The sequence below is a fragment of the Lathyrus oleraceus genome, chromosome 1 (genome assembly GCF_024323335.1).
Source record: "Lathyrus oleraceus cultivar Zhongwan6 chromosome 1, CAAS_Psat_ZW6_1.0, whole genome shotgun sequence".
In the NCBI taxonomy this organism is placed as follows: Eukaryota; Viridiplantae; Streptophyta; class Magnoliopsida; order Fabales; family Fabaceae; genus Lathyrus; species Lathyrus oleraceus.
Genome location: NC_066579.1, coordinates 181,067,972 through 181,080,443, shown reverse-complemented (window position 1 = coordinate 181,080,443; position 12,472 = coordinate 181,067,972). Strand labels below are relative to the sequence as shown.

The 12,472-nt window shown below is 34.9% G+C and overlaps 1 protein-coding gene across 1 annotated transcript; it reads left to right on the top strand.

Annotated features, from left to right (window-relative positions):
• The first annotated feature begins 6,711 nt into the window (after window positions 1-6,711).
• LOC127098292 (uncharacterized) lies at window positions 6,712-7,623 on the top strand. The gene has a single exon (XM_051036846.1). The coding sequence runs from the start codon at window positions 6,712-6,714 to the stop codon at window positions 7,621-7,623; it is 912 nt and encodes a 303-aa protein (XP_050892803.1).
• The last annotated feature ends 4,849 nt before the right edge of the window (window positions 7,624-12,472 follow it).

Genomic DNA, 12,472 nt, shown 5'->3' with positions numbered 1-12,472 from the left:
ACCATGTTATGATTCTTATGGATCAAATGAGTGAATTAATGTTGGCATGCAATTGTTGTATGTTAAATGTGAAGCCGGATCTCACTTGAATTTTTGAGAATGATTGGAATGTTAATTAACCTAAGTTGGACCGTTATGGTTAATACCTTGGAACCATTATTATATTGTGTTAACAAGTTAGTGAAGATTTGACATTGAACTTAATTGAGTTGTATGATGCAGTGAGTTTTGCTCAGTTATGTTAAGCTGATGAGAATTGTTTTTTGGATTGGATTGGATAACACTCACTTATGCCATGCTTTCTAAATTATTGATGCTTTGATTCAGAGCTGAGTTTATGCACCCCTCTATATTATTTGGTTTAAAATGTAATTGTGTTGTTAATTCATATTGTGTTAGCATGGCTCATTAAGTTGTAGTTTGAAACATCATTGAGTTAGTGAATGTTAATTATTAGATGCCATGGTTTGGAAAATTGCTTGAACATTTTTAAAATGGGCTTGATTTGCTAATGGTGGAATATTTGTATAGGGTGGAAGGGCAAGGTAGAGCAAGGATTGAAGACTTGGAGTTTTGGCACAAAAAAATCAAAAGTTATGAAGAACAAAGCCATGTATAGCTTGGAAATGAAGAAAGTTTTGTAACTAGGATTAAGATTAGTATAGTTGACTTTGGTCAACTAGTTGACCAAAAAGTCAACAACTGAATAAAGTCAATTGTAGATCAAAGTTATGATATTTTTTGGGTAGGTTTTGATTTGTGCAATGTAACTGGATATGAACCCTTGATTGATTGCAAATGAAAATGAACTTGTAACTTGATCTTTAAATTAATTTTCCTCTAATTTGTGACCCTGTGTTAATCCCTTTCTAAATGAGCTTGACCTTTGAACTTGAATCACGACCTTTGAATTTCTTTCATGCATTGCCTTAAAACCAAATCAAACACTTAAAAGACTAAAAAATGGAAGAAAACCTATCAAGAGGCCAATGAATCCAATGCAAACCTCCATAGTTGACCCTAGTGGCCCTTTGCAAGTCCTGATTAAATCCACACCAAAATGTCACACACATGGACCATAAATCCTAAAAGATTAAGCAATTAGGGTTTCCTGGTCAGTTATAACTAGAAAAACATTGAATCCATGATGCCTATTGTCATACCCCAATTTTGTCCGGGTAAGGAAAATCTTTCACCAACATTCACTACCAGATGTTATAAGGCATGAACTTTATCTTAAGGCATAAGCTCTATCTTAGGGTTTCTCAGCCCTTAGTGACATCAAATCTTCAGTGACATTTTCATCTGTTGAGATCCTTAAGAAGACATCTATTGCAGTTGTTGCTATTACTGAAGCATGGGATGGTATGCGCATTTTGGGACTTTTTGGTTAACAAGGCCCATTTTGGTTTATCCATGAGATCTCTTGGTTTTAAAAAGGGCCATTCGCATAAACATGTCCATAATTAATATTGCAAAGTGTGGTCCAAATCTTTTTACATTACTAATCCAAAGTCCATTTTCTTATTAGTAAGTATTAAGAGCCATGATTATTTTTTATGATCACTTGTTATTAGCTCATTTTCACATCCCAAGTGTTTATGCCAAAATCTCAATCCTACCTAAATTCAAGTTGCATTTTTAAAAAAAAACATGGATTTGCGTAAAGCTAAGGTTAATTGTTGGAAGAAATTATGGTGATGGATAACGTTTGAGATTCATTTTGGTTGAAATTGAATTTTTAATGCTTATGGTATGTGTTGTTCCTTAATAACTATTTAAGCCAATGATGAACATAATTAAGGGGCAACCAAGTTAGAAGTTCATGTTATTGTATTGTGGCCCAAACAAGCTTATAAATAAAATAGTAAGATAAAGCTTAAAATGGTTAATTGCATAATTGAATTTTAAGTCTAAAAATGTTACAAATAGTAAAAAAAAAGCATTTACATAATTATCCAAAAGAGGTCTTAAATTAAAACTGTACATATGCTACAAACAGTCCAAAAATATTTATACATTATCCAATACGTTCCAAAAGTCCAAAGTACATCTTAATGACTAAATTTGAAAAGTTGAAATTAGCCATTGCCAAAAACCAACAGTTTGAAAACGGCATCCCCAAAATCCAATCTCCAAAAACAGGCGCAAACTTCCCTTCGATCAAGGTCTCTTCACCTTTTGTAAACCTGCAAAAATCAACTCAGAAATTAAAAGGGCTTATCAAATAAGCGCTTAAAGAAAACTGAAGGATAACTAATAAAATGCTCAGGTTAATGTTTTGCACAAGAGGCCATAACGAACACCAAATTCAAACAACCTTGAATCCATGAGATAATAATCCCATAAAACCTGGATGGAAAAGATAACCTAACAAGTTATCTCAAGACTTAAAAATTCATCATATATATCCATAATAGGTTAACAGTAGAGGACACGGTTTTTGAATCAAAAAAGAAGCAATCAAAAAATAATTTTTAAACATCAAACACATAAACATTCAAAGAAAACAATAACAAACATCATCCAAAAAGAAAAGCAGAAGAAGGAGTTAAAAGGAAGAAGGGACTTATCTAAAACGCGGTGGGGAGGCGTCGCCGGCGATTGACTCCGATCAAGTAAAATATTCATTCCCGCTTAAACTTTTTGCACCATCATATTCGCCTTTCCACACTGATTGAAAACCCCTTTTTGATTTCCTTAAATCGTGACTGTAGAAGGTTAAATCTCAAAATTTAGGGTTAGGGTTTCAACAGACGATGGTTGATGTTTAGGTTTTATTTCGTTGTTAGAACGAACTAGGGTTCGTTGGCCGCGAGAGAGAGAACATTTAGGTTAGGGTTTAAGATTGTGTTTTCTTTTGGAACGCCGATTCGGCCGTTTGAGAGAGATTTTGGAAGAAAGGAGGCCGAATTTGGATTCAGAGGCCAAAAATAGACGGGGTTCATGTTTTGATATTTAGGTTTTTGGGTGGGGTCACCGGAGAAGAAGGCGGCGCCGTCGCGGTTGGCCGGCCGCCACCGTCTTCTCCGACAGTTGTTGGCCGTGAAGAGGACGGAGAGAAGAAGCTCAGTTGCAGAGCAACTCTGAGCGTGGAAGTGAAGAGAGAGAACGTAATAAGCAAAATGAGGTTTTCTTTTCCATTTTCCTTTTTAAATGGTGCTGGGGATGAGCGAATGGGTGCCAAGTGGCTCCATGTGGGAAGGCCACGCCTGGGTTGACCATGGTCAACCAGGCAATCCTGTATGAGCACCCCATGTTTCCTTACTGTGCACTGCAATCAGATTCCACCCATCCGTTTGACCAAGTCAGATCAGTGGATCTGATGGTCAAGAGTTTCTCTGGAGGTCAACAAGGTTGACTGGGCTCAGCAACCTTTCCCTGCGTCTTGGGCCTTCAGTTTGGGCCCAAAGACCATTTTTTTGGCTTTTCACACCCCCTCTGTTTCAAGTACAGCGCCCAGATTTGGACCTCACTTGATATCAACCCATTTTCTTTACTTTTTTTTGGCTTGCTCACTTATTTTTCTTTATTATATCTTCATATATACATATAAAATACATAAATTAGAATATTATGGCTATAAAAAAATAATATTTTATTTCATTTATTTTCCTTCAAAATTACATATATATATATATATATATATATATATATATATATATATATATATATATATATATATATATATATATATATAAACATATATATATATATATATATATATATATATATATATATATATATATACATATATATATATATATATATATATATATATATATATATATATATATATATATATATTGTTATTATTATTATTAATACCTAGTGATAATTATCCAATTATTTGGTTATATCATTACTATCTAATCACTTATATTATTCAATCAAATAATCCATTAATTATTTAGTTAATTAATAATATTATTATTACTATCATTTATAATTTAAATAATTACTTATTCTTTGTGGAATGTGTGTGCATTATTATTTTGTATCTACTTATTTGTATCAAGTCTTGAATGCATATGTATGACGTGTTATAATTGTGTCAAGATTATGTTGATTTTATCGACTTAAAATCATTCAAACCAATTTCGAAAATAAATCACATATTTCTCGATTCAAAGTCGAGCCCATTTCCAAACACCTTTGTAAGTCGATCGCTCTTAAAAGCATCGCCATCAACCTCACATGACTTACTCTTAGGCCTTCTTACAATGAGACCTATTCGATTTTAATTAATCGATTAGATGAACTATTCACTAAATAAATTTAATTCATTCACAAAATACAAATTTAAAATCTCGATCCGACATCGAGTATTCTTTATTAAGAATTAAAATACCTGATCACAATTAAACGTTATTTCACTTAGGAATAAAAGAGGAAATGGTTTTGAGTTTTCTACTCCTCTCCTCGACTATTTAAACACGAATTCTTTTACATGATTAAATCGAATAATCGTCATTTCTAATCCACTTAAGAACAAATAAATCAAATTCTTTGATAATAAGAAACCAAAAAGGAGATAACTTTGAGTCTTCAATTTTTTCTCCACGACTATTTTGAACACAAGTTCTCTTACTTAGTTAGTCAAATAATTATCTTTCCTCTTCAAACTTCCAAACCCCGACAATATCAAACATTTTCATAACAATGAAATGAAAGAGGAGATGACTTTGAATCTTCAACTTCTCTCCTCAATTGGTTGAATACGAGTTCTCGTACTCGGTCAGTCGAACAATTGTCATTTTTCCATAAACATACAACTTAATCAAATCATTTTCATAACAAACTGTATGAAAAAGGAGATGGTTTTGAGTTTTCAATTCCTCTCCTCAAATGCTTGGATATGAGTTGTTTTACTCAGTCATTCAAGTACTTTTCGTTCATTATAAAATACGTCAACCATATACAACCTTATTTTCATAAATACTCAGATGAAACAGAAAGCGGTTTAGAGTCTTCTATTCCCTTTCCCGATTATTAGGATACGAGTTGTCTTACTCGTTTATCCGAGTATTCGTCATCTATTCAAAACACCTTAATTATTATCAAATCTTTTCTATAATTAAGGATGAAAAAGAAAGTGGTCTAGAGTCTTCTATTCCCTCTCCCGACTGTTAGGATACGAGTTGTCTTACTCGATTATCCGAGTAATCGTCATCCAACCAAAAACATTTCAACCAATCAAAAACATCTAACATATTAATCCAACTTGTCACCCCTATGTGACCTAAACTATTTTCAGAAAGAACATTGTTAATCCTTTCTAATGCGCACAACAAACCATTGCTTAAGCCTCCGCCGAGAGTAGACAAGCCAACATTTAGTCTTTAGGATGCGATCTAAACAGTTGCTCATTAAAAAAGGAAACTAACCAACCGTAGTCCCCAAACTACGAATTCTCTGACTTCCTTATTACACCATAAGGATACGTAGGCAGGAGATTGATGTATCTTCGCCAGCACACTAATAAAAAACCTCCCCTTTCCCTTTCTGAGGTTCTCATCCATTTCAATTTCTAATATTTTGTAACCCAAAGATAACAAACAAACATAAATTAACACTCGAAACGCAAATTAGGACTAAAATGTTCCCGTTGAGTACAACGGACGTGAGGGTGTTGATACCTTCCTCTTGCGTAATCCACTCCCGAACCCGAATATGGTTGCGATGACCATTATTCCATTTCCTAAAGGTTTTATCGATATTTTCCTATTCCTTCATTGGGATAAATAAAGTTCGGTGGCGACTCTGTTCGAACGTAAATTTTTCCGCGACCATCGCGAGGAATCGTATTTTTCGAGATGCGACAGATGGCGACTCTGCTGGGGACTAGCTCCAAGCAAAAGAGAGTGACGCCTAATTTAGTATAGTTGATGTATTGTGTGTTAATTTTGTTTCTCTATTTGTTATTTATTCTGTTGGTATTATGCTGTCATAATTATTGTATGGGGTTTTATTGGCTATGTATTATTGGGGTTCTCTGGTTGGTGATACTTTGTGAGATAGGCTCTCTACCCGAGTCTGAGAAAAACCATAAGATTAAGTTGGTGGTTGCATAGTGGGCGCCCACAAGGAGTGTTCCTTGTTGGGAAGATACGAAGACCCCGTCTAGAGGAGATTCTCTTGAGATATTATTGCCCGACGAGTTTTCGTCACGAAGATAGTATTCTCAAGTTGGATCAATGACTCTAGGGACTTTTTAACCCATTATATCCGGTGGTTATGTAGTATTTACCTAAAAAGTCCCAGACTTATTGGGTTAATACGAAAGCCCCAATCAGATGAGATCCCTTGGGCGTATTACTACCTTACAGTGGTATTCCCAACCTCGAACTATGACTCTGAGAACCTTATTAGAACCTTGGACTCGAGAGTTGTGTAGTATGGACCCACTAGGAGTCTTTCTCTTTGGGACCATACGAAGGCCTCACCCAAACGAGACTCCGTTTGGGGATGTTATTGGCAGATGAGTTTTCGTCATGACAATAACCTTCCTAAATAATGATTGATGACTTTGGGAACCTCTTAACTTTAGCATCTTCCCAAAAGGGTTTTGTTTAGTAACCAAAGATACCCACTCTCACGACCTGTATATTGACCTACCTATGGCATGCAATGCATCATTCATAACATAACATTCATATTATTCTATTTCCAAGGAATCTGAGTATCATAAGTTACAGGAATTCAAGAAACATGGAATCAAGCAAAAGAAACATTTACTCTTTCAAGTTCAAAGATCCCGATCTAAGGAGCTTATGTAACTTGGTCTCTCGGATGCACCCGGTATACATAATCAACTTTGGAAAGAATTATGACAATCTGCTCAGCATCCTCAACCAACAAGTGGACCATACAGCTTTAGTTACTTTGGCCCAATTCTATGACCTACCTTTAAGATGCTTCACATTCCAAGACTTCCAGCTAACACCAACGTTGGAAGAATTCGAGCGTCTTGTTAGGATTCCTATGAAGAACAAGCCACTATTTGAAGGGATAGATGAATCTTTTCCCCTTGATATCATTGCTAGCACGCTTCACATGGATGAAAAGGAAGCAGAGGCTAACCTAGAGACCAAAGGGAATACCAAAGGATTTTCGCTAAGTTTTCTCTTGGAAAGAGCTCATACCCTATTAAAAGCAGAAAGTTGGGACGCTTGTTACTCTACTATTGCATTAGCCATCTATGGCATCGTCCTGTTCCCAAATATGGATGGTTTCATAGACATGGCTGCTATTTGTGTTTTCCTTAATGGAAACCCATTACCTACCTTGTTAGCTGATGTTTACTACTACATGAGCCATAGGTACACTAAGAAGAAAGGAATGATTGCTTGTTGTGCTCCCTTATTATATCAATGGTTTCTCGAACATCTTCCGAAGACAGGTGCTTGGGTTGAACAGACAGATGTTAGTTGGCCTCAGAGATTGGGATCACTCCGATCCGAAGATCTTTCTTGGTATTCCAAAGAATACATCAACATGGACATCATATTCAGCTGTGGGGATTTCCCTAATCTACCACTTATTGGAACTCAAGGATGTGTGAATGTTAACCCGATTCTATCACTCAGACAACTTGGCTACCCAATGGAAGGCCCTCCATAGGCGAGGTCTTTGGAAGCTTTCTTGTTACTTGACTTTGGGGTTGAGAATCCTAGCTTGTTCCAACAAATCAAAGAGGCTTAGAAGAATGTCAATCGAAAAGGGAAAGCTGATTTGGGGAGAGCAAATGGGATTACAAAAGAACCATATTTTCATTGGGTAAAGGAAAGGGTGGAGATGATCAAAATGCCGTTTGTCATTCGGATACCTGTACCTCTTCTTGAACCTAAGCTCACCCATGTCCCTATTAAAGAAGTGGAGGAACTCAATACCACCATGGCAAAGCTAGAAAAAGAGAATGAAGAGTTGCAGATAAAACTCCAACAAATCATCAATGAGAAAAACACCATGAAGTGGGAGCTTGAGAGAAAGGATGCACAGCTTCAGGCACATGTGGAGAAATTCAACAAAGAGGAGCACAAGAGGAAAAAGATAAAAGTGGGATTAGAACAAGTTGACCATTGTCTAGATACTCTTAAAGGTCAACTACGACGAGCTCAGAAAGAATGTCAAGACAATGAGCGTCGGTGGCAAGACAATGAGCGTTGGTGGCATCTAGCCACGAAAGAAAACAAGACGATAAGAGATACACTTGGGGCTCAGATAAAAGAACTCACCAATTATATTCGTCATGCAAAGGCTGAAGTAGATCAGGAGCGCCGACTCAAGAATATAGCCACCGAAGCTTCTAGGGTTTCGCCCATGATATGGGAGGAGAAGTGCCGAGAAGTAAGAGACACAAAAGAGTCTGCCAGCTATTGGAAGAACCAGATAGAGTCATTACACCAAGACAACTCCATATGGTTGAAGGAGCGAGACTATGTGATTGAAGATTATGAATCCGTTAAGAAGACCATAGACTTCTTGCAAGGAGATAGGGATAAGTTTCGTGCAAAGCTCGATGGGCTAGTGGGGTTCTGTAATTGGGAGGCTAAAGAATTACCATGGAAGTTAAGAGACGCAGTTGAAGAGTTGAAGGAAGAAAGAACTCCTCCAACCATAATCAGTTTCATTCTGCTCTGTAGAGGGTTGCTGAAGAGATTCAAGGAGGAACTAGAAGAGCTCCAAGGCAGAAAACCTGCAGTTTAATTTTCTTATGTCTTATATTTTGTTCCTTTAACAAATGTATTTTGAATTGTGGCTTTTTTTGGACCCCTATGTTATGTACTTGAATGAATGACGTTTAAAAATTACTCCATTATTGCTATTCTAAGTATTTCTTGTTTCTTCGAATTACTAACAACAAATGAGACTCAAATGATTCCCTGAAAATAAAATACGCATGACATTCGCATCTTCATTATGCATCACGCTTCATAAAAATTCAAAAAAACTTACCCAACCTTTTTACCCTTTATCCAGCCACACTGAGTAATCAACACCGATACGAGACGCGAAGCAACTATAAGATGATGTTAGAGCAAGTTGAGGCTAACCAAATTACCACGAGGACAAACATCAATACGATCCAAGAGAAAATGGATCAACTGTTGGAGACAATGCTCGCAATTGCTGAAAGAGAGAGGATTGAGGAGGAAGAAGCTAGGGCAAAAAGGAATGATGGCACACTAGGTTTGAAACCCCAAGACGAGAGTTTCATACCCACCAAGAAGAGACTGGTTCAGATACCGGTAGGAGGCAAAGGAGATGGGGATCGTGCAGAGCCTTCTGATACGTCTACTTATCATGGATCCGAAATGGGAGATGACCAGTACGATGCTTTCTACGTGCCTGATCAACCGAGGCCTAAGATACTTCCAGATCCTGCTGCAGATAGGCTCCGTACCCTGGAAAAGAAGATCAAAGCCATAGAAGGGAATAATATCTTCGGCGCTTCTGCCATGAACATGCGTTTGGTATCAAATTTAGTCATCCCGGCTAAATTTAAAACTCCTGATTTCGAAAAATACAAAGGACAGACTTGCCCAAGAAGTCACCTGGTAATGTACTTCAGGAAAATGGCTGCTCATACCGAAAACGACAAACTACTTGTACACTGTTTCCAAGACAGTCTAAGTGGAGCATCTCTAAGATGGTACATGAGCTTAGAGCAGGGGCAGATTCAAAGCTGGGAGGATTTGGCTGACGCATTTCTCTGTCAGTACAAATATAACTTAGATATGGCACCTGACCGAATGCAGTTACAAGGGATGGCCATGAAAGAATATTATTCTGTAAAATATCGTTGATTGATGTGTTTAATGTGAATGTTTGATTCATGTTAAGGTTTTCAAAGTATCTTGAAGGGGATTCGCCGGATTACCAATTTGTATCCAATTTTCCTAAATTGGTGGGGGCGAATCGAACCTAAAACTTTGTGTAAATACACGCTTTGAAATTTACTTTGTGCAACTTTCATCATAACATCTTCAACTTCTTCTTATTCAAGTTTTGCAGCAGACCCTCAAAATAAGATCCAACAATCTTTGGGTTCGGTTTTCGATTTTGATCCATATTTTATTTATAATTAATATTAAAGTATGCAACTTTAAAGAAAATGATAATAACTTTCAATGATGGTGAAAGGTACACAATTAATTCATATGATTTTAAAATTGTGGAATTTTAATTTATGATTTTTTGTGATTAATTTGTGGTTGAAACTTTGATCGAGAGATAAACATACATCTTTGTTTATTGATATCCATGGTGAAAGGTACATAAATAAATATATATTATACGATGTTCTAAATCTTTGTAAAATATCTTGAAAACAATTTATTATGACAAGTTTAACATGTGAAATAAAGTTATGTATGCATGATTTATAAATTATTAAAGTATGTGACTTTGAATATATAAGAATAATTTGATTTATGGTGTATACTTGAATGTAAAATGCATGTTAAATATTATTCTTTGGTGTAAGTATTTTTTATAATTAATAATACATCATTTATGGATGAAATGATTTGGTATAAAATTAAATTTAAAAAAATAAATCATGAATTTGAACAATTGATGTACATATTGGTGACATAATGATGTAAGTAAAATGTTAAAAATATCAAGGACATGTTTAAATTGTATTTTAATTTGTGGAAGAATTTATTAAATTTAAAATGGTTTGTCTCATATTATATGTGTATCATAATATGGAAATATTATTTCTAGTTCGCCTTGATATCAAAAGTAATTTTGATATATTTGAGATTATTGTAATTTGATAAATATTTATGGAGAAAAGTTATAGAAAATATTAATGATGTTTGTATTGTGATTATTATTTGGATATACCATAGAACATTGTTAAATATGAAATATTAATTTATCACATAAAATTTGTTATGCATATGTTAGTTATGCAAGAAAATTGTTTATTCTAAAAGAATAGAAATGAATTATATGGTATTGTATTTATATTGAGTTTATGAATTACATGTTTGAACTCACTTCATGAAATAAAAGTTTGTCATGAGACCGTGGTTGTCGGTTGCTACAAATGTCTAATGCTTTAAATATATTTCGGATGCATTTAAGTGGAAGTAAAACTTCAAATAAAAACAAAAATTAGCAAATGAAGAATGACATAAAATTTGTGTATATGACAAAATGAATGACAAAAGTGTCATGGTGATAGTTTATCGAAACTATCAAGAATATATAATATATGTTGTATATGACGATTGTGCTAATATGACAAAAGTGCCATGATTTGATGATAAATGGTAAATACTATCAAGAGTACATAAAATAATCATATGTGTGATTAGTTGAAAAAATTGAATATTCAGAATTTATTAAAATTTGAAAAAACCTTGCAGACGGTGAATGATAAAAGGGGATCAATGATGAAAAATATTGCTTATGGACTTGTGATACTACCTAAGTAGGATAAGATGGTTGGACGCAAATGCCTAGGTTAAGATTAAATTATTGCTTGTACTTGATCAAGTTGTTTTGAATAATATTCAAGATTATTAAAGTCAAGGTGGAGAATTCTAGTGATTGGCTTAAAACTAATTCTGAATTTCGCAATCATAAAACTGGATTGGGCATAAATATAATGCATTATAGAATATAGTGCACCTTGTGGTAACACATTACGTCCTTGCGTTTTAGAAAAACGCACTGCAACTCTCTTAACACCTTTAAAATGCTATTTTAGCCTTTCTTTTTGCACGAGTGACATACAAGATGCACATGAGGGAAGACATAGTGAAATTATAGTGAGAGGAACTTAGAGAGGAAAGTTGAGAGATTCTTATTTAAAAAATTGTAATTAGTTTAAAGCTAATTCTTAAAACAGCAAGTTGTGTTAGTATGGTAAAAAACATATATAATATCAGTAGAATAAGGAAAGATAGAAATACAAAGGAAAGTAAATAGAGAGAGAGAGAGAGAGAGAGAGAGAGAGAGAGAGAGAGAGAGAGAGAGAGAGAGAGAGAGAGAGAGAGAGAGAGAGAGAGAGAGAGAGAGAGAAATTACAACAGGATTTATAGATGCTTGACTGATCTCTTGGCATAATCCTCTATTGAAGAGACAAAATTCTAGAGAGTTCCAATAAATAATATTTTGAGTTTTTTCTAGGTTATGCCCAAGAACCTTATTGCGATCGACTAAGAGATTTTGAAAGGCTGGTCCCTTAAATCAAGTTGAGCTTTTCACAGACTAAACTCACGAACCAAGAACGAGATTTTGATTGACTAATCTTAGAAACCAAACTGAGGTTTTACAATGACAACCTCCACAACCAACCTAGATAAACTTCAAGAGAATTACACTTTTGATAAAATAGTTGAACACAAATAGAATAAAACCTCACAAATGTGTTTCACTCATAAAGGTATTAAGATAAACTTTGTATGTGTGTGTGTGTGTGAGAGAGAGAGAGAGAGAGAGGTTAACATAA